Source organism: Phyllostomus hastatus, unplaced genomic scaffold, assembly GCF_019186645.2.
Source record: "Phyllostomus hastatus isolate PE091 unplaced genomic scaffold, TTU_PhHast_1.1 phas_scaffold_78, whole genome shotgun sequence".
Classification (NCBI taxonomy): domain Eukaryota; kingdom Metazoa; phylum Chordata; class Mammalia; order Chiroptera; family Phyllostomidae; genus Phyllostomus; species Phyllostomus hastatus.
In genome coordinates this window covers 67,522,183-67,542,006 of record NW_025334041.1, presented here as the reverse complement: position 1 = coordinate 67,542,006, position 19,824 = coordinate 67,522,183, and the positions used below count along the sequence as shown (strand labels likewise).

At 35.3% G+C, this 19,824-nt stretch overlaps 1 protein-coding gene across 2 annotated transcripts in view; it reads right to left on the bottom strand.

The window, feature by feature from the left end:
- The window catches only part of EIF5B (eukaryotic translation initiation factor 5B), a 74,317-nt gene that overhangs the window by 34,645 nt on the left and 19,848 nt on the right, over window positions 1-19,824 (bottom strand). For both annotated transcript variants that reach the window (XM_045828523.1, XM_045828524.1), the window contains exons 2-9: window positions 14,488-14,613; window positions 14,303-14,387; window positions 13,095-13,770; window positions 11,734-11,951; window positions 11,154-11,304; window positions 3,075-3,173; window positions 2,494-2,583; window positions 508-582 (exon numbers count right to left, since the gene is read on the bottom strand). In XM_045828523.1, coding sequence (XP_045684479.1) covers window positions 508-582; window positions 2,494-2,583; window positions 3,075-3,173; window positions 11,154-11,304; window positions 11,734-11,951; window positions 13,095-13,770; window positions 14,303-14,387; window positions 14,488-14,613 — 1,520 coding nt within the window. The remainder of the gene's footprint in view (window positions 1-507; window positions 583-2,493; window positions 2,584-3,074; window positions 3,174-11,153; window positions 11,305-11,733; window positions 11,952-13,094; window positions 13,771-14,302; window positions 14,388-14,487; window positions 14,614-19,824) is intronic.

The window sequence follows — 19,824 nt, the reverse complement described above, 5'->3', positions numbered from 1 at the left end:
TCTTAAAAATTTGTAATTTTAAAAATATGTATGTATTGGAAGGAAAAGACTGAAAAACCAAAGAGACAAATATCCATCTCAAAAGGTTAGGGAAAAAGTCAGCAAATTAAATAAAAAAAAAGTTGATTTTAGTAATAGAAGGACATAATGTAATTACAGACACTTTTTATTTACAGTGATTAGAAACTGTTGTTATTTGTATTGTCTTTTGTTAGATTTTAAGTTGAAGGGGCTTTTTGTAGGCTAGCTTTGATAATGTAATCCCATTTATAGTCTGAAAAAATGTACTCTAAATGCCAGGCACCTATTTTACAAATAACCTTCTAAAAAACAATTTATTCATGAAATGGGATCCACATGAGGATTTAGGAAACATGACAATGGAGAAAGCAAAACTGTTCTCTTCCTAGGAATGCTCATATGACAGTCATAATTAGGAGACTGATAATCCTTTAAACACCTCTAACAATCACTGGATTTATCAAGAGGTGTTTATAAGCTATTCACCTTTTTCTCTCTCCTCATCACTGACCATAGCTTCCCAGTCATCCAATCCATCATCCTCAGTATCTTCTTCCTCTTCTGTAAATAAGAGTTTCCATTAAAGACATAGAAAAAAGTAGAAAATTACACTGACATAAAAAGTAAATGTTTTAATTATATAAAAATAAAATTTCATTATCTTTGGAACTATTTTTCAATGTAGTAAGTATATTATAATTTACTATTACTAAATGCTTCACAATTTCCCAGTATTTTTGAATACAGGTTGAGGCAAAGAAGATTCATAGTTGTTTGCATGGGAAATAAAATACAAAAATTAATAGCTAATACAAGAATAAACTATTTTTTAAGTTAATTTGAGAGACAGAGAGGAGAAAAACATCAATTTGTTGTTTTACTTAATTTATGCATTTGTTGGTTGACCTTGTATATACCCTGATCAGAGATCGAACCCACAACCTTGACGTATTAGGATGATGCTCAAAATCAACTGAGCGATCCAGCCAGGGCAAAAATAAACTCTGTGTTTCATATACTCATAACTATAAAACTACTTTTGCCCCACCCTGTATACTAGGGCACATGTTCACACTTGGTTCTTAAATACAAATGAAATTTCACATATATATCTTCTTTGATCTTTGGGCTTACCTTTATACACCCACAAGAATTCATTATTGATACATACAAATGCTATATAAATTACATAGTTGGAAGCACAAAGCTACATCTTTACTCCAGTTGAAAATAAGAACAGATGTGCTTACACCCCCAAAATAGGCAGAAAGCTATTACTATTCATTTATTTACTTTTAAAAAGAGGGGAAAGGAGGGAGAAAGGGAGAGAAACATTAATATGCGATATACGTCAATCAGTTGCCTCTCACATGCCCCTAACCCACAACCCAGGCATGTGCCCTGAGAATTGAACCAGTGAACTTGAAGTTTGCAGGCCGGCACTCAGTCCACCAAGCCATAGCAGCCAGGACAGAAACCTATGATTTTTAATGTTTAAAACTTAATACAGTTTTTAGTAATAACAACTCTCCATTTACTGAAATCCAATCAAGCACGACTATTCTCAAAAGATGAGGGCACAGGTAGTATTTGCTCCCCTCTAATAATCAGCATTTGCCAACAAGTTCGGATAAGTCATCTTGAGAAGGAGGAAATGAGTTAGGATCCTGTGTCTAAAATATCCTTACACTTCAGCAATTCTTTCTACTGCTACAAATACCACCTAAAGTAGTGGACTGCTTTTAAACATATCAACCTAAATTTCTCTAATTTCATTATGCTAAGCTAAGGTATATCCAGACAAATGATCCTTTTTACATTGAGAATGGGGGTGGGGGACAGGAAAGGAACTATCAGTATCTTTCACCAGTGTGGGTTAGTCTTGACATCCTCTAATGTTTCCATTCCCACACCTGTCTTTGAACACTTGAGAGTCTCTTGATTTTACCAAACATGTGACTCTACCAATATCTAGTCTAATAAATTAGAACAATGTTTATCTTAAAAAAAAAAAAAAAAAGAAAGAAAGCCAGATTTCCAGCCTAAAAACACAAGCAACTGAATAAATTGAATTGATTTACTATGAGGCTGACTTCTAAGAAAGTTTTTTAAATGCCCATCTTTATGACTCAAAGTTCTAATTAAAAATGCTTCCAATTTTCTTTGGAAGCATTAAATAAAGAACTTCAGGTCTTCTTGGCACTGTGTATGATTTCTGACCCATCAATATGTAACAGAGAAAATCCAAAAACCTTTATCCCCTCTACAAAAATTTTACTGGCTCTTCTGAAAAGAACAAAATTGATTCTAATCTCTCTTCTACACTTTTCCAAAGTGAAAATGAACAAAGATGATTTAGAAAGAACTGGAAAAAAAGGCCATCCTGCTAGATATTTGGTTTCCTCAAACTAATAATAACTAATTAACATATCCATGCTACTTAATAGGAATTTATTAGTCAATGCTACTGACCTGCTTCAATAGGAGGTGGTGACTCTTCTTTTTCTGGTATTCCTTGTTCCACAACTTCTACAGCAGCACTTAATTCTATTGGCTCAGACACTGAGTAAAGGGCGGAAACCAAGTTACTATTTTTTCAGCATATAGTTTCTGTTAGGATACTCTGTTAAGTATGGAATAAAAACCAGTAGTATAAACCTAAATTGTTTACATTTAAATACTATAAAAACGTTTAAGTATTAGTTATATATTATACAGAAAACAGTTTTTCTTACTGCTCAAGAAATAGAATGCAAAATTACAGAAGACTGAGAAAACAAACAGAAAATGATAGTTATGCTTTCAGTTAAGGATAGTTATTCATAGGGTAAGATCCCAGTTTTTCAAACACAAGTACTTTTTCATCACCCTGTCATCTGAATCAGTTGAGAATAACAGTAATCAAAAAAAAACAAACAAAAAAATGGAAAAAGGTATAGAAAATAACTTTTAATATGCAATTCTATTAATTTTTTTAAAGACACACTGTTTTAAAGGTGTGGGCAAAGGCAAATAAAAATGTTTCTAAACCACAGATTATTTTGTATACAAACCTTCTTTATTTTCTAGCTGCTGTGGAGTCTTTTTCCTCTTTTTGTCTTCATAAATTGGCCTTTTCTTTGGCAAAGAGTCTTTTGATGGCACTTCAACACCTGAGGAGTAACAATGGAAAACTCCAGGTCTATCTACTACTTGTATGTCACCTAAGAAATACTACTTAAACAGATTAACATTTTATTCACTTCAGAGATACCCTAAAATAGAAAATAGAATATATATGGAAAAACCTTTGTTTTGTTTACTTATTTAAATCCTCACTGGATATGTTTACTAATTTTACAGAGAGAAGAGAGACAGGGAGAGACAGACACAACAATCAGTTGCCTCTCTTATGCACCTCAATTGGGAATTGAACACATACCTTGCGTATGTGCCCTGACCAAGAGCTGAACCCGCAACCCTCTGGTATACAGGATGATGCCCCAATCCACTGAGCTATTTGGCCAGGGCACCTGTTTTTTATATAAGGTATTCTAGATTTTATATACATTAAAATTCCATTATTTTAGGGTCCAGTTCTATGAGTTTTGACAAATGCATAGCTATGCAACTATCATCACAATGAAAATGCAGAACAATTCCATCACCTTGTGCGGTTCTACATAGTAAAATCCTGTTCATATTCTTAGCTGCTGGCAACATTGACCTGTTCTCCATCCCCAAATACGTGCTTCAAATGTCAAAGAAATGAACCTTACAGTCTGACTGCTGTCATCTTAAGGGATTTGATGGTCATCCTCTTTGTTGTATGAAACAACAGTTCATTTCTTTTTACTGCTGCCTAGTACTCCATTGTACTGATGATGGACTGGAGTTCCTTTATTCAGTAGACAGTTTAAGGATATTTGAGTTGTTTCTAGTTTTTGACATTGATAAGTAAAGCTAATATAAATATTTGTATGTAGGTTTTTGTGTGAACATTTTTCTGGGGTAAATATTTTGGAGTTGGGAACAATGGGACATTAGGTAAATATGTACTTAATTTCCTAAGAAACTGTTTACTGTTCTCCAAAGTGGCTTTACAATTTTGCATTCCCACCAGTAATATATGAAGAGTTTCAATTGTTCTACATTCTTGCCAGCATTTGGTTAGAACAGATGTTTTGATTATTTTTTGAATCTATATATTCTAATAAATGTACAGTGATCTCATTGTAGTTTTAATTTGACAGACCACATTCACATAACTTTTATTATAGTATGCTGTTACAATTTTTCTCTTTTATTATTGTTGTTAATCTCTTGCTGTGCCTAATTTATAAATTAAACGTTATCATAGGTATGCATATGTAGGAAAAAACATAGTATACGTAGGTTTTGGTACTATCTGTGGTTTCAGGGATCTGCTGGGGGTTTGGAATGTATCTTCCACAGTCAAAGGGGGACTACATGGTACATACAGGACTATAGGTTATGTATTTCTTTGTGAGTTTTGGTAGTCTGCATCTAGTAAGGAATGTTACTATTTTATCTAAGCTTTTGAATTTGAGTACAGAGCTGCTAATTTACCACCTTTTTAATACCTATAGTATCTATAATGATGATATCCCCTCCCACCATTTCACTCCTGATTACCAATAATTTGTCTTAACTTTTCTTTTTTTAGTCATTCTAAGGTTTATCAATTTTATTGATTTTTTTCCCCAACAAACTGGGTTTTGGCTTCATTGATTCTCATTTTTTTTTATTATATGACTTTCTGCACTTTATTTCTCTCTGCCTACTGTTTTTCTATTTTTTTGGTTTTGAAGGATGGGAAACTTAGACTACTGATCAGCAACTATTCTTTTTCTAAAACAAGCATTTAAAGTCATAAATTTCCCTCTAAACACTGCTTCAACTACCTCTCCAAAATTTTGCTGGGCTATATCTTAAATTTTTTAAAAAAGATACTTTGCAATTTTCAATGGGACTTCTTAACTCATGGGTTAATAAGAAAGTTGGTTAATTTTCAAGTATTTATGGATTTTTCTAGGTAGACTGCTATTATTCTTTTCTAGTTTAATTGTTTTGAAGCAAAAATCTTCTGTGATTTAGTTATTTTAAAAGTTTTAAAGTTTGCTTTATGGCCCAAGAAATAGTCTCTTGGTGAATGTTTGATGTAAACTTGTGGTTAGCTGTACACACATATAAAATTGTTACATTTTCAGTAAATTCAATTTTTTTATCCTTACCCGAGGATATGTTCATTAGTTTTATAGAGAGAGGAAGGGAGAATGACACAGCAAGAAAGAAATATCAATATAAGAGAGAAACATTCATTGGTTGCCTCCTGAACATATTGTGACTGGGGATCGAACCCACAACTTAGTTATGTGCCCTGACCAGGGATCAAATCTGCAACCTTTTGATGTACAGGATAATGCTCCAACCATCTGAGTCACCTGGACAGGGCTAATAAATTAAATTTTCATCATTATGTGACATATTTCTTTATTCTTGGTAATTTTCTTTGTCCTGAAGTGTACTTCAGGTTAATAATGTAACAACTCCAGCTTTCTTTTGTTATGTTTTTATCCTTCCAACCTATCACTATCTGTACATTTACAGTGGATTGCCTACAGATAGCTCCTGTTTTTCCAGTAGTATCTTTTAACTGATGTTTACACTATTCATAATTAACCTAATTATTAATATACTTGGTTTTTATGCCTATTGTTATATTATTTGATTTCTGTTGGTTGTTTCTTTTCCCCCGCTTTCTTTTGGACTATTTAAATGTTTTTCAGACTTTTCACTTTAACTTATCTTTTGGGCTTCATCTTACATAGTGGTTGCTGTAGAAATGAGAATATTTGTAACTCACTTTCCACAGTATACTAGAGTGAATATTTTACCTGGCACATGAGCCATTCAGATGTAAATCTGGGGCAGTTTTAGTCTCATGTTTTTTCAGGGTTTGTTCCAAGCACACGCAGCTCCATGGTGAGCCCAGCACTTATGTCAGTTCATACGAAAGAATTACAGGATCCTCTTCTTCCATTTCTCTCCTTTCTACAATATTCCCTATCCTCTCCCAGGAGCCCCTTCATCTGGTTCCTCTGACCAAAGAGATGAGGTCCACTTAAAATTTTACATTTTATGTTGTGAACTTCCATGTAAGGAGCTTCCATTTGGCCACAAGAGCAAAAGAAAAGAGAAAAAAAATAATGGGGAGTCCCCTCAAACTCTTCAGACATCACAGGCTCCTTTCCCCGTCTCCTCTGGCTAAAGAGACGTAACAAAGTAGTGCACCGCTCAAAGGAAGAGAAGGGGGGCAGGGGGAGGAAAAGGAAAAGAAAGGCAAGACTACTCAACAATGTGTTCAATTCTAAGTGAACAAGGCAATTTAAAATTTTTACAGCTGAAAAAAATAAAAATTCTGGAGCTTTTTTTACCCATAACCCCAAAAGGTCCACAAAACCTCCACTATTACTTATTCCATACATTTTGAACTATAAACAAAAAGTACAAAAGCCAAAATGAGGCCACAGGTGAAAGAAGAAAATCATTAACTTATCCTTTTCCTTTCAGAATAAGTACCTCTAGTAATTTGATAGGAATAGCAGAATATAAGGAGATTCTAATTTAACACCTACTCTTCCAAACATTAATGCAAAATTAAACACCATTTATGTGCCATCTGATCATAATTATGATTACTAAGCCATATGTGGCTTTAACTCTCAAATTTAAAGACTAATGTGAAAAGAGACAAGACAAATAGCATCAAGATAACTTGCTGCACTAGTCAGAGTGATATGCTCACTGACCTCTATTCAACAAAAGATTCTGAACTTTGAGAGTAACACATGATATAAATAAAATGTTTCATCTATAAAACTCACAAATAAAATGAAAACAAGTTTAAAGTGTGTGGTGAGTAGAACAGTACCCCCTCCACCACCAAAATCCCCATGTCCAAATCCCTAGAACATATGAATATGAATACTAACATAGCAAAAAGGGTATGAGTAAGGTTAAGGGCATTGACATGGAAAAGATTATCATGGATAATTATCCAAGAGAGCTGCATAGTCACAAGTCCCTAAAAGTGAGGATGCTTTCACTGAGGCACAGGCTGAAGTAAAAGGAATCTATGACTATAAAAGAACAGTCGGAGTAATATAACACTGGTGGCTTTAAAGATGGAGGAAGGGGGTTATGAGCCAAGGAATACATGTGGGGCATCCTTTAGAAAGCATGGAAATGGAGCCCTGACCAGCAGTGGCTCAGTGGGTTCTGTACACCCATACCTAGGTTGTGAGTTCAGTCCTTGGTCGGGGAGTGTATGGCAGGCAATCAATCAATGTTTCTCTCTCCCATCGATATCTGTCTGTCTGTCTTGTCTCTCTCCCTTCCTCTCTCTCTAAAACTCAATGAACATGTCCTTGAATGAGAATTTTTTAAAAAAAATAAAATAAAAACAAGGAAATGGATTCTCCCCAGAAATTCCAGAAAGAAATGAAGTTCTGCCAACACCTTACCCATTGAGACCCATGTCAGAGACTTCTGATCTACAGAACTGTAAGATAATAAATTTGTGTTAAGTCACTATGTTTGTATTTGTTACAGCAGAAATAGAAACTACATATAACAGAAGTTTTCATTACCACTACAAAATGAAGTTAGTAAATCAACCTTCAACCACGGCTAGCATGATAGCTGGTTAAAAGCAAATAAAAGTTAAGATTAAGTAAAAAGTGACTTAGCCAAAATGAAAAAGTATCATGTCAGTAATGTGTTTCTATTTGAATTCATGGTTATTATCCACTTTTGAACATCTGTTTTTATATTTTCTAATTATATTAGAACAAATAGTCAAAAATAAGACACAGCAGAGCATATAGTAAATCTTATTTGCAAGTAACATTATTGAGCCTTAGAAGACTATGTCTTCACCAGTCAACAGTGAATCCCAGAAGCAGCCAAGAGCTTCAAATGGCATGGTTCTCTAATGTAATTCTTCCTCTCCATTCCTGTAACAAACTCATAAGAGAGGTTCCTCATCACCTCTTGGGTTACTAACACAGTCTTGCACTAAGAGCAGAAGAAACTGCACAAGACAACAGAAAAACTGTTTATTGTGGGGTTTTAAATGAAATTTTTAGAAAAGGAAAATCACTTAAAATGTTCTTAACTTTGAAGTATGAATGTATATGTTATGTATTTATGCACATATGTAAATACTGAGACTGGTTAGAATTGTAAAATCAGAGCCATCAATCACTCTGACAAGACAACTATATTAAAGCAAGTAACAGGATAAAACCACCTGAGAATGTGGAAATAAACAATCAGGTTGACCAGGGCTTTTCTATCCAGCAGCATATACCTAGTACGTGAAAGGATGGACCTGGGGGGAAACTGTGAGATGGATAATTTCAATGGTAGTCTCATCAACACCCCAGACTTAACTGACTGTTGCTCTGGATAGGAATTCTTTAGTAAACTGTTACATTTGTAATCAAAACCAAGACTTATGAGTGTTCAGACATTCCATTCACTTTGCAAACCAAGGCACTACAATAAAGTTCTTACAGAAGCTCTTCACTTGAAGTTAATGCCAAATTATTTAAAAATTACTTGCTATATGCTTAGCAGTTACAGACTACAAAACAGATTGAAAAGGTAACCTGGTACGCATTTCAGAGTAATTACCTGAAAATGTCTGTAGGTACCTATAATACCTAAGGACACATTTTGGGATCCAAAATTCAGTTTTATAGTATTCTATATAGTATTCTAATAAATATAGTAACTAATCTACCTAACAAAGTAACTTTGAAAGATACAGGAAAACATAACAGAACATTGTAGTGAACAATAGAGGGCCTTTAATGTCAAGCTAAGGAGTTAGGACTTTTTTATTAATACACAATAGGAAACCAGTAACAGGGCAAATATTGGGCAACACTATGAAGAATAACAAAAGAGTCAAGGGTCAGAGATACCACTTGAGAGACCATCTCTCCAAGTCTGTCCTAAAGACTGATGCTCTAAAATCCATCCTTTTAAATTGTAACTTTCATCTAATCTAATAAGTGCAAGTCAAACTACTCCATTAAATAGCATTTCTGAGACTGGCAAATCACTCCCTGCATGGTCCCATTCTAATTTCTTCAGGAATGCTCTTTGTCTTTCAAATCTGATATCTGGGTGCTGATAGTACTCAAATTTGTTCACTAATTTCATTTTTTGTATCCCCAATTAAGAATAAAATTTTCTGAAATCTAAGTATTGTGTTTCTCTAAATGTACTGTTCCCGGCTGAACATATAATGCAGAATGAAGAGATAGTTACTCAGATCAGTTTAAATCTCAGCTCTAGGACCTTGGGCAAGCTGTTTAAGCTCTCTGAGTCTCCATTTCTTCATCTACATGATGGAATGAAAACATCTGTATGATTTGTAGGAGGAAAGAGACAATGTCAAAGGTTTATTATAGCATTAGTTGCATACTAAATATGCAATAAATGCTAGCTATTACTGTAATTGTAACATAGCACCAACATTACAGTAATATAAAAATCTGTGGAATGTAGGGATAGGAAATTAAGGAAGGTCCCAATATAGTCTTCTCAATGAAGTAGTCACTATTTTAAATCATCTCATCTGTCAAGAACATAATTATATATTGATTGTGGCCTCTAAACTAAAAGGAACCAAGGCTTCTTGGGTGAACAGTTGATTCCAGGTCTAGAGGAGAAAACATGCAAGATGAACCTGAGATATCTCATTCTGTTAAAAAGCAAGAAAAAGATGAAAGAATATTGTAGACATGTGAAAAAGTCACAGGGGAAAAAAGTCATAGGGACAAGCCTGAATGGCCCCCTGCTGGCCAAAGATGGTATAATCTTAGTATAAAAAATGACTATGAGATGAAAACACATCAATTTTATATATATCCACAATAACCTTTTAGATGTTGCTGGGACATCAATTTATTATTTTGAAAATTAATAAAGGGAAAGAATTAAGTGTCTATCCTGACTTTCCTGCATGAAACTATATTTCAGGGAAAAATTTTTCTTTAGAGAAAAATTCTAGCTAATAAATGCAGATGGAATGATAGAATATCACAATTCTGCAATTCCTAATGAAATACTGAATATAGGCAATCATCACCAAATGAACGTTAAAATTAGATGAAAAGTCAACAAAGAACTTTCATAATGAACAAGGCTGCCAATGGCTAAACCCACTGATCACTGTTGTCATCACCAGAAGTGAGACAACCAGATCATATGCCTCGTTGACATGAGGTAACTGGAAGTGCAAAGCACCACTAAAAAGTAGCCAAGCTGCTAGATCTAAGAAATTACAAGGAATAAAGAAGTATATTAGCCAACACCAGGCAAATGCAATCAGATAAATCTAGAATAGGAGAAATTCTACAGAATAATCCAGCATCTTCAACAGAAAAAAAAAACAAAACAGGGCACACCAAAAATAGGGGTGGTAGTGGTATCAGTAAGAGAAAGACCTATCAACCAAATGCAATCAATGTATGGCCGTAATCTGGATCCTGATTTGAAAAAATCAATTATAAGAGACATTTGGAGACAAGTGGAAAAAATTTAAGATGGACAGAAAATCCAATGATATGAAGGAATTATTAGATGTAATATGTACTCTTATTCATGACAAAAAGTAAAATATCCGTATCTGTTAAGAGATACACACTAAAGTAAGATATTAGTAAAATAATAGTTACCTGAAATTTACTTTAAAATACTACAGGAAAAAAAAGTGGGTGAAGGAGAACAAAACAAAAATGGCATATACTGATAATTATTTAAACTGAGTGGTAGGTAAATGGAGACTCATTTTACTGTAAGTCTCTATTTTTTGTTTCTTTTGGGGGACAAAAAATTTTTTATACATATACTATCATTTACAAAAAAAATGTTAACAGAGTACAGAAGTCATCTCCCTAAATAAGAAACTGTATCACTTACCACTAATACACCTTTTCACAGCGTTTTCATAAGAATTGCTCTGATACAATTCAATTCTCCTTTTGACCACTGTGAAGATATAACTTCATGCTGGAAGCATCTAGACTCTTCAGTTAATTAAAGATACTACTTACCCTGAGCTTGTAGAAGTTTAAGAGTAGCTTCAGCTCTGGCTCTGGCTTCTCTCTGAGATTTAGTTAAAAGCTTCCCTTCTTTTTTTAAGCGTTCTTTTCTTTCTTTTTCTTTTTGCTTTTTCCTTTCTCTTTTTTCTTGTTCCAATCTTTCCTATAAGAGAACATATATATATATATATATATATCAGACAAAAACTATACTACCTTAATGAATTACATTTAAATTACATTTAAATTAAATTTCAATGTAAATAACCCACACTTCAAACAAAACTTTTGAGACACATGCAAAGTATTATGTTAGGGAATTCCAAATGAAAATATTTTAAATATACATATGATAATATCACATGAGAACAGACTATGTGTTGCAATGATACATAAGCAACTTCTGTCTGTATCTCAGGAAATAACGGCAGGATTTTCTATACCTCTTCATCTTATTATTCATATAAGGACAACGATGTAACAGTTACGATATAATTTTATGAGATTTTTAGATTTAGAAGGTTAGAGATATTTCATAGAGATTTTTTAAGTTAAACACAATGTTGTTATCAGCAACTTCATGAAAATATACCTCTTCTTTCCGCTTGGCTTCCAATTCTTCAAGCCGTTTTATGCGTTCTTCCTCTTCTCGTTTCTGTCTCTCTTCTTCTTCTTTAAGCTTAGCCAGAGCTTCCTGCATAGCTTTAACTGTGGCTTTGCTAGGTCCTTTTTTCTTCTCTTTTTCTTTGTCTTCCTTTTCTACTTTCTTTTTCTTCTTATCTTTTTTCTTTTTGTCTCCTTCATTGTCATCTATCAAAAAAGAATAGAGGCACAGTGTTTTTAAAAAACCTTGTTTCCTAAGGCAATGATGAGCAAACCCCACAATTCTAGGACCATAATGGGCCAAAGAAGATGCCAGCAGCAAGCTACAGCCTCTAGGCATCACTGCATCCCCAAAAGCACAGGAGTGCCTCAGTACCTGTAACAGTTTAGATTAACCAAGTTAGCCTCCTTTGAGGCCAACAACATTGGTGTTGCTCTGAGTTGTCCTGAGGGATGCAAGAAGACAGGAGTAGCTTGTCAGTAGGAAGAAAATACACTGTATCTAATGTAGCTCTTAATCCACAATGTCTGAATTCCTTCCTCAATTCTGTAGCTAGTTTTGCTTCTATAAAGTGGGAATGATATAAATGAAGCCAATCTTAAAATATTAGAAAAATAAAATATAAAAATACAGGTAATTATATGCTAAGAACTCTACAGCATTATGCTTAAAAAAAACAAAACAAAACAACAACTAAAGATTATAAAGCTACTTTCACAGTACTTTCCTCAAATATGTCCAGATAATAATTTGAGTGGTTAAAAAAAACTATGTCAATTTTCCCATTAAGAGTTTTACTCAAGAAAACTCTGTGAATCATTTGATCTTTATTCTCATTCCAACTAAGGGGAAAATTTAGTTAGACAATTTATTTTTTGTTAATTGGCTCTGGTACAAAAAGTGGCTCACAATTGTTTAAAAGATGTTAACTGATTTTAGCATCTTTTCACTTTCCTATTTCACAGGCTGAACTGGGTTTTTAAAAATAAGGAAGAATTCTGATATTATCTGATGGAGTTATCAAAATGAAGAATAAATTTTTCATTAGGCAACTTCCACTCTTTATCAACAAAAAAATTGTTGTTCACAGTGAAATTCTATAAAAATTCTAGTCTGTGCACAAACTACTTAAAAAGCATTTTATATTATACATAAATGTTTAATAATAAACATTAATTCAAAGAGTATGTAAGTTTGTAAAAGAGTATATATAGTTTTTTAAAAAGATTTTCATGCAATTAAGCATCTTTATAATCAAGGACAAGTAAGAAAACTTTGGGGTATAATAATGAAACCTTAGACTAAATAGGAACCCAAGCCTTTTGCCCTTTCCCAATAACTTTACCAACCTTCAATGGCTGCAGACACCTCTCCTTTCTCATCAGTGGCAGGGGCTGCTCCAGTGTCAAGAGTCACTTTGGATTTTACAGTTTCCTCTTCAGATTTCCTCTGAGGTTCTTTTTGTTTACTCTGATCCTTTTTACCAGTTTCTAACTCTTCTTTTTCTTTCAGCTTCCGCAATTTTGCCTTTTCTTCCTCTCGCTTTTTTCTCTCTCGCTCTTTCTTTTCTGCCTTCTTTTGGGCCACTGTCTTAATTTTGAAGGAGTCTTCATCTTCATTCCCACTCTCTACATTAGGACCTACCTTATTTTTTTTATTTTTTTTCTGTCCTTTTCTAGACTGCAAAACTTCATCTGATTCATCTCCACTTTCCCCTGAAGAATTCACTCTGGAACGCTCTTTAATTTTCTTACTGTTATCCTCCTCCTCTTCTGACCCATCCCACTTTTTATTTGATTTTTGAGCTTTCCCTTTAGCTTTTTTAGAAAGTTTGTTAAAATCATCATCATCATCACCATCACTCCCAGAGTACATTTCCACTTTTGGTTTTGCAGTCTTTTTTGATTTTGAATCCTTATTTTCTAATTCTTCACTGTCATCATCAAAACTTTGTTTTTTGGCTTTCTGTCCTTTCTTTTTTTTATCTTGTTTTGAGGTGGATTCTTCTTCATTATTTTCTGTTGGCTAAAAAATTTCCAGTGTTAGAAGTATTAACAGGATTACATTTTGCTTTAAAATAAATAATTGAGACTCCTCAGGGTAACATGCTTCATTAAATACACATGGAAAAAATTCTCAAAATAATTTCAAAATAAGGTCCTTTTTATGGGGATATAAAACTCAACCAAGTGTCAGAAGCTATCCTAGGCCTCAGGCACCTCTCACATTCACTGTCAATGTCAGGATCTAGGTGCTCTAGCCAGCACTAATCATAGACCACATTTATTAGCTTCTTCAAATAGCACACAAAGCCTAAGAGGGAAATTGAAAGAAGAAAAAAACGCCTATCACTTTCCCATTACTCTAAGGCCTCTTCAAATTCAAAGGATAATATTTCCTTCCTAAAAATTGCTTTCCTCCACTGGCATAAGAATTTATATAATGTTTTAACATATACACATGTATACACATACAACACACACACGTCAAAAATTTCCAAAAGCAGCACCCTAAAACTGGCCCTGAGAAGCACAGCTGGGTAACAAACATCTTTCACCTTTACAGCAGCAGTTTCGCTGTCAGTTTTGATGCCTTGAGCCTCCCAAGACAATTCTTCCAGTTCTTTCAGGATATCATCTTCACTAGAAAAAGATTAAAATATATTTGAGGCATTGAATTAGATTAGTAAGTGTATCTAGTACCAAAGCTAATAAGAAGCAAACATATCTGAAACATACTTACTCAAAGTCTTGCCGTTTTTTCTCTTTTTTCTTTTTCCCCTTGGACTTTTGAGGCTCCTGTTCCTTGGCAGCACCAGCTCCTTCTATTTCTGCAGCCAAGGCATCAAGATCAATGTCATCCTTGGCACTTAAATGAAAACAAAAAAGATCTAAATGTTACTCGAGAGTATAGTAATCTAGCACATTCATGTATAGAGAAACATTTTTAAAAAGTAATTTTAGCCTTTATCACACATTAGCATCCTACTGAGAAAAACCATTTGGCAAGCTCTTTCACAACTACTCTAGTTATATCTACTTATCAGCCTTGCTGCATCTATTTCAATAAAGTCTGAGTTACATGCACATCAGAAAAAGATACAATGAAGCACTCTGGGTAATCAAGAAATGGAAATTAACTTTTGTTCCTACCTAAGTTTTGTTATGTGTCTGGAGTTACTTATAAAAGAGAGATTTTTAAAGGATGAAACAAGTCTTATTACTTCATTATCAATAACAACATCTAAATTTTTGGATACCTATTCATTTGTACTTGGAATAATGAAAATTTTAGATCTGGAAGCTTTAAAGATCAACTGGTCTATTATTTCATTTTACCAATAGGAATACTAAGATGCACAAAGTTTGAATGCCTTGAGCAAAAAAACCAAACATCCAAATCTAAATGAATTAGGAATGCTTCACTAAGTAAAGCACATACAACATCCAAAAATCTAGAAGTAAACAAACTCACCTTTTACTTTACTGTTTTGTTTCTGGTTCTATTCTACAATGTCCTCATCTACCAATATAATTTAAAGCAAACCCAATTAAGTTCCAATTCAAACCTACAGAAAACCAAGGTCAATCTGAGATACGTAGTAGAAAAGATAGATGAATCCCAATAAATGATAGAGTAAAAAAATTAAGACCATGCAATATGGCCCCCACTGATAGACACCGTGTTATATAGAAGCCTCAGTTCAGTAAAGAGAAGTTCTAAAGAGAGTAACTTGTAACTCTATGATGAATATAATTTTAAAATTATATTAGAAAACATTGAAGATACAGGATCTATCCTCAAAGAGCTTAGTAGAAAAGACAGACAGCAAATCAGTACACCAGGCACTGCAAAATGCTAAGTACCATAAAGTAAAAAAAGTTTAATGCTTTTATAAATTGTTGGCCCAGGTTGAAATATCCTTTTTATTTTATACTGTAGATAGTGTATTTGAATAGGATCATAGAACATTTAAGTGCTCCACTGGTGATGACTTCCTGAAACACCAAATCCAAAATGAGAATGTCAGATGCTTCCTAGTCGAGAAGGGAACCAAGTACTGGAGGAGGAACAGGATTAACCAGGCAACGAGGGTGTGCACGTCAAACACTAAGAGTGTCTCAGGGTCAACTGAGAAGCTTTTTGCACATTACGGATTACTGACCCACCACCCAAGATCTGGATGACCAGAAACTGGGGTGTGAGGTAGGCAGTATATTTTTAGCAATCTTTCTGGGTGACTGTGGGTCAGATTTGAGCAGTTATTCCATTTTTAATAAAAGAAGAAACTGAGGCACAAAGAATATGTGCAGGATCACACAAGGCAGAGATGAGATATGAACCGAGAAAGTTTGATTCCATAGTTACAGCTCTTAACCCTGCTAACATAATCAAATCTCCATCTTAGAAAGCTACCTCTAGGATGACTGGCAAAGCAGAACCCCAACTGGATAGGAAGGAGGAAGACCAGTTAGAGAGCTCTTTCACGGTTAACTGTGATGAGAAACAATGATCACCTACCCTGCGGTAGAGGCAGGCAACAGGTGAGTCAGATAAAGATCAATCAGCAACACTTAAGTACTGACTATAAGACTCTCCTCACTCCAAATTTGCGGGCGCAGAGGGTGGGGGGGCAGGGGGTGCGTCTTATAGTCAGAAAAATATGATAACCAACTGGCTATATATAGAAAGGGAAGAATCAAGGATGATCCTCTGCTCTCACCAGGTAACAGAAACCTAAGTATGGCCCAGCATCAACCAGCAGCACCTCCAAAATCATCTCTGCCCATATTTCACATTACAGCAGTTTTTGAGAAGAGGGTAAGTTGGAAAGGTGGCTAATGATCAAAGTTTGGCACCTCACCTCCAAATATTTGCCAGCCCTCACCCAAACTATATTCATGTCATGAGGACAGCTTAGCTATAATTCCAGAATTCATTAACAAACATCTCTAGAAAAACACAATATATAGGACTACATTTATATTTTGTTGACTATGAAAGGCTGCTTCTTCTGGCTTTTAGTAAAAGATTAATAGTTTGTGGATGCCTATCATATATCAAGTATTGTGCTCACCAACCACTAGAAATACTATATATTATGTCATTTATTCTTAACAATTCATGAAGTTATGCTTTAAAGATGATAATTTACAAAAGGCCACCCAGCTAGAGAGTAGCATACTAAGATCTCAAGCCCAGACCTAAATCAGAAGTATACTACCTTTCTAGAAAATAGAAAATAATCAAGTTTCTGAATCTATTTGTTTGAAAAATTTAAACATAGCTACAAAATATATTAATGATATACAACATTAACAACTTAAAAAAAATCCTTACCTAAGGAGAGGCAGAGGGAGAAACATGGATCAGCTGCCTCTCGTAGTGCCCTGACAGGGACTCAAACCCACAACCCAGGTTTGTGCCCTACCAGTAACTGAACTCACAACTTTTTTGCTGTATGAGATGATGCTCCAATCAACCGAGCCACCTGGCCAGGGCAACATTCTTAACTACAATGCTTTCTAAAGTGTGCCTTCAATGCATTCTGAACTTCCTGCCCCAGACTCAGGAGGATGTCCTAAAAAGTTAACCATACTACAACAGGACAGGAAAATGACAAACATGTAACATCAGTGACTTAATCTGAAACTTTAAACCACATTCTATCTGCATTTTCAGCCCTATTTCTATACCCACTACAAGCTACAGCCAAACTGATGCCAAATCTAAAATCCAGTCATATTGATAATGAAAGTTTTAAAATCATTAAGGAATCTGTAAAGGTATTTTCTGTAGAAATGTCTTCTGAAGACCACTTGCATTTTCTTAAAGGTATAATATTCCTATTAATATTTTCCATTATAGCCCCTAATTCTTTATTCTAAACTTACTACAGACTTAGAGAAGTAAAAGGCAAATGTCTACTGTACTCAATCCAGTGTTTTCATAGGTCATGTTACTCCAAAATAGAAAAACGTTGTAACTTAATGGCCTTAAAAAATGAAGCTATTAGCCCTGGCTGGTGTGGTGTTGGCATCCACCCTGCCTGGTCTCAGGAAGCTGTAACCCCCTGTGGCTAAGGCTGAGTGAGAGACATCCAGACCAGGAGACACTAAAGAGATAAACTTATCTCCCTGGAAGGAGCGCTGCTTCTGCTCCTTGTCCGGCCCCCAATGCTTGATCGGTTAGCCAATGACAGGTAAGATTCCCCAAGGAGGGAATCACCTCAGACAGGCATGATCACGTGGAGGCCCCAGGGAAGGGCTTGGGGGGCTGTGGAAAAAGGGGGTGATCGACCCTTGCCCCTTGGCTTTAACAAAGCCCGAGTTCTCATTCTGCCTGTGAGACATCCAAATCTCCCGTCTGCCTTTGTCTCCTCTGCCCAACTCAAGCCTGTGACAATAACAAGGGGTGGTGCAATCCACATTGGGGACAGCAGACTTCCCGGGATGGTCAGACCTGAAAAAGGAGTATGTAAATTCTTGTGAAACCTGCTTGCTGAGGATGCTCTTAATTAGATTATGAAGGCCCGGGCAGGAAATGAATTTAGCTCCTCAAGTTCTGTAGTTTTTTAGGTGATAAGACCCCAACTCAGTGGAAGCCCTTTTTAGTTCTTTGAGCATTATCTGTTGTTTGATCCTTACTGCCTGACAGTGACTGATGAACTTTACCTGTATTCCTGTGCAAATTGAAACCCAATAAAAACCCTGTGAAGGAAAGGATTGGGGTGCCCTCCTTTGAGAGCGTGGCCAGGCCGCTCAGAGGGACCCTCCCATTGAAAGGGTAGCTGGGCCGTCCCTTTTCCTCCACACAGGACTCGGTAGGCCATGTGAATGCCTCATGTCTCATCCATGATGCCGAGGACTCTGCGGGCTGGTGTCTGCATCAGTGTGGCTCAGCGGATTGAACACCAGCCTGCGGACTAAAAGGTGACCGGTTCGATTCCCAGGCAGACCACATGCTTGGGTTGCAGGCCAGGCCCCCAGTTGGGGGGATGAGAGGCTGTCTCGCCTCCTTTCTCCCTCCTTTCCCCTCTCTTAAAAAAAATAAAATCTTAAAAAATATGAAGCTATTAAAAATATTGTTATACATGTAGCTTTTAAGAAACTGCCAAATTATTTTCAGAAGTAGCTATATCCTTTAATGTTCACACTAGCAATATATGGTGATATCCCTTTTTCTCCATATCCCAGCCAGTATCTGTTATTTGTTATTACAGATACCTTTCCTCTAAGCTATTCTCATAGGGACATTGTGATAGCATATCACAGTTTTCATCTGCACTTCCTTAAAGTCTAATGAAGTTAAGTTTTTTCACGTGCTTACTTGTCACTCATATATACTATTCAGTGAAATGTCTCTTCATATCTTTTGCCCATTTTCTAATTGAATTGCTTTTCTTTTAAAGTTGAGTTTTAAGAACTTTATATGTTCTATATATGAGTGGGTATACACACACACACACACACACACACACACAAATCTTTATATGAGTTCTAAATATGTGGCCTATCTGTATTTTCTTTCAGTCTGTAGATTGTTTTTTCATCCACTAACAGGGTTATCAGAGCAAAAACTTTGAATTTTCAAGAGTACCATTTATCAAGGTTTTTCTTTTACAAGCCATGTTTTTTTGTTGTTGTTCCAACCTCTCCCCTGCCTCACCCACTCCTCTCCCTCAGTCAGTCCCCAAACTGATGCCCATTAATATGGGTCCTTTATTGTTCCTTGACTAGACCCTTCCCCTTCTTTCTCCCATTCTCCCTATCCCACCTCCTCTCTGGTCACTGTCAGTTTGTTCTTGGTTTCTGTGTCTCTAGTTCTATGTTGCTCACTTGTTTGTTTTGTTGATTAGGTTCCACTTATAGGTGAGATCATATGGTATTTGTCTTTCACCAACTGGCTTGTATTTCACTTAGCATAATGCTCTTCAAATCCATCCAGGCTCTTACCAAAAGGGTAAGAGTTCCTTCATTCTTTCTGCTGTGTAGTATTCTATCATGTAAATATACCACAGTTTTTTGATCCACTCATTTACTGATGGGCACCTAGGCTGTTTCCAGCACTTGGCTATTA